The following is a 2,052-nucleotide window of genomic DNA, read 5'->3' as shown; positions in this document are numbered from 1 at the left end:
TAGAAGTATTTTTCTGCTCATCATCTTCTTCCAACACCAGGATCTCTATGCCCATTACGCCACCTCCTTTGTGTCTTCCATTTAAAAATCTGCCCAAAAAATTAGCAAACAAACAACAGATGCATAGAGGTGGAAGGAAGATGGTTGGAGGGGGGAGTCACCTTCTTACTGCCAATGGCCAGATCTGCTCCCAGAGGCGCTTCTCCATGGGCACGCAGACTCCCTCTCCATCCCCTCTTCATCTCGCGCTCCCCTTCCCTTCTCTGCCTGAGAACGACGCCACAGATGGCCATCCATGGACGACCTGCTCCGGCCGCCGTCAACCCAACTACAGAACCGCTCAGCCTCCTCCTCGGCGCCATCGACCTTAGGGCCCCTGACAGCCACCTCCATGGATCCGGGGATCCACCGCAGACAGAAAGAGGAAAGGTCGAGGAAGCAAGCCAGCGCCAGAGGAGCGGCGACGGCGGCGGCGGCAACGGGGTGGCAACCCTAGGCTGGGAAGTGGGAGGAGGTTGCGTGAGATTTCTGGGAGAGGATGCGTGTGCGTTGGGAGAGCAGAAGGGGTGGGGCTCAAGTCTCGTTGATTACTGACGTGGAAAGCGCGAACGAGACAAAACGCCCTGCCCTTCCCAATTGGCCAGCGTGAACCTCTCTCTCCATTGGTCGCCCTTTTGTGATGACGTGGAACATGCGAGATGTGTGCTGACGTGGCTATCACCAGAGAACCCCTTGATGCACACCTTATTGTTTTAGATTGCTACAGCAATCACCTGGAGACAAAGGATCTCCGAGTACCCAACACACGAGCAGTACTAGTCCTGCTTTTTTACCTCAGATTCCAATGCCCTCGAACGAGAACATCAGGTTTTATTTTTATAATTACAGGTACTATATGTATTAAATATGCATAGAATATTTTTCTGATGGTTTGCATGAATTTTTCTGTGTAAATTTCTCTGCCGGTTACAGTTCGGTCCATTGATCGCATCAGCGTTGTGGTCAGTCCAATTTCCGGCCACCCGACTTTCTCCATAGTTCGGCGGACGCCATGTTCGCGGCCCGTCCTGTTAGATGAATTCGAACTAGGTCGCGGGGTCACCACATTGGGTCAACGTGTCTCCAGGCCAACCTCGGCCCTTAGGCCATGTTTCTTTATTTATTCACTTTGCATAAACTACTCATGCGTCATATTTTTTCAATTATTATTCCTTGCTTGCACTATTTTATGTGTGCAGGTAATCAACTTTGACTGTGTCACATGGTTAACTCTATGGGCCGATGGCGTCATCCTGCCTGCATCGACCAAGTTGTGGCGTCGCCTCAGCGCGCGTCCTTGTGCCAACATCTTCGCGGCAACTCTGTCGGGACGACCTTGGCGTTCAGGCCACATTTCCCTAATTATTTATTTTACTTAAATTCATTAAGTAAAGGATTTTTTATAAAAAAATATTTATTATTATCTCTGGCTTGTACTATTTTATCTGTCCAGGCAATTGACTTAGACCGGGCCGCACTGTCACCTCGGCGTGCCGACGTCCACAACCTAATTGTGCCATCGCCTTGGCGCGCTGCCCTGTGTTGGCAACCCCACGTCGCCGCTTCATCAACCTACTCGCCCGGAGACTCCGACATCACCCCGCCGACCTACTTCGTCACCTCGGCTAAACTGGGAGCTTCACCTCTCCACAGCGGTCGTGCTGTGTCGCCACTTCGGAGTGCCTAGCTCTCCACTCGGCCACCTCAGGGCTCGCTTGGGGGCTGGAATCTTGTCCTGCATCAAGCTCGGACCGCGTCATCAATGTCGAACACATTAACTAGCTAAGTCACTCGCATGCTCAATCCCGTTTACTTGGGGGCTTCCTTTATGAAGCCTTTCCTCTTGCATATGATTATACTTGTATGGCTTCGTTTCTTGTTTGTGTATTACGCCACAATATGCACCATGTTGACTTAAGTGTTCCGCAAGCTGGGTTGCCTTGCTCCTGTGTTTACCCCTACGTTCCTGATTGTTCGGCTAGGGAGTAAAGGGAGCACCTTTGCGATTGTCAC

General features: G+C 51.2%; 1 protein-coding gene across 5 annotated transcripts in view; it reads right to left on the bottom strand.

Moving 5' to 3' along the window:
• The window catches only part of LOC119295034, a 5,464-nt gene extending 4,914 nt beyond the window's left edge, over positions 1-550 (bottom strand). For all 5 annotated transcript variants that reach the window (XR_005143671.1, XR_005143669.1, XR_005143670.1 and 2 more), the window contains exon 1: positions 162-550. Coding sequence is in view for 1 of the 5 variants with exons in the window: in XM_037573361.1 (XP_037429258.1) it covers positions 162-362 (201 nt within the window). In the remaining 4 variants the exon portion in view is untranslated. The remainder of the gene's footprint in view (positions 1-161) is intronic.
• Between the last annotated feature and the right edge of the window lie 1,502 nt (positions 551-2,052).

The sequence above is a fragment of the Triticum dicoccoides genome, chromosome 4B (genome assembly GCF_002162155.2).
Source record: "Triticum dicoccoides isolate Atlit2015 ecotype Zavitan chromosome 4B, WEW_v2.0, whole genome shotgun sequence".
NCBI lineage: Eukaryota > Viridiplantae > Streptophyta > Magnoliopsida > Poales > Poaceae > Triticum > Triticum dicoccoides.
This window is presented reverse-complemented; position numbering and strand designations above follow the sequence as displayed.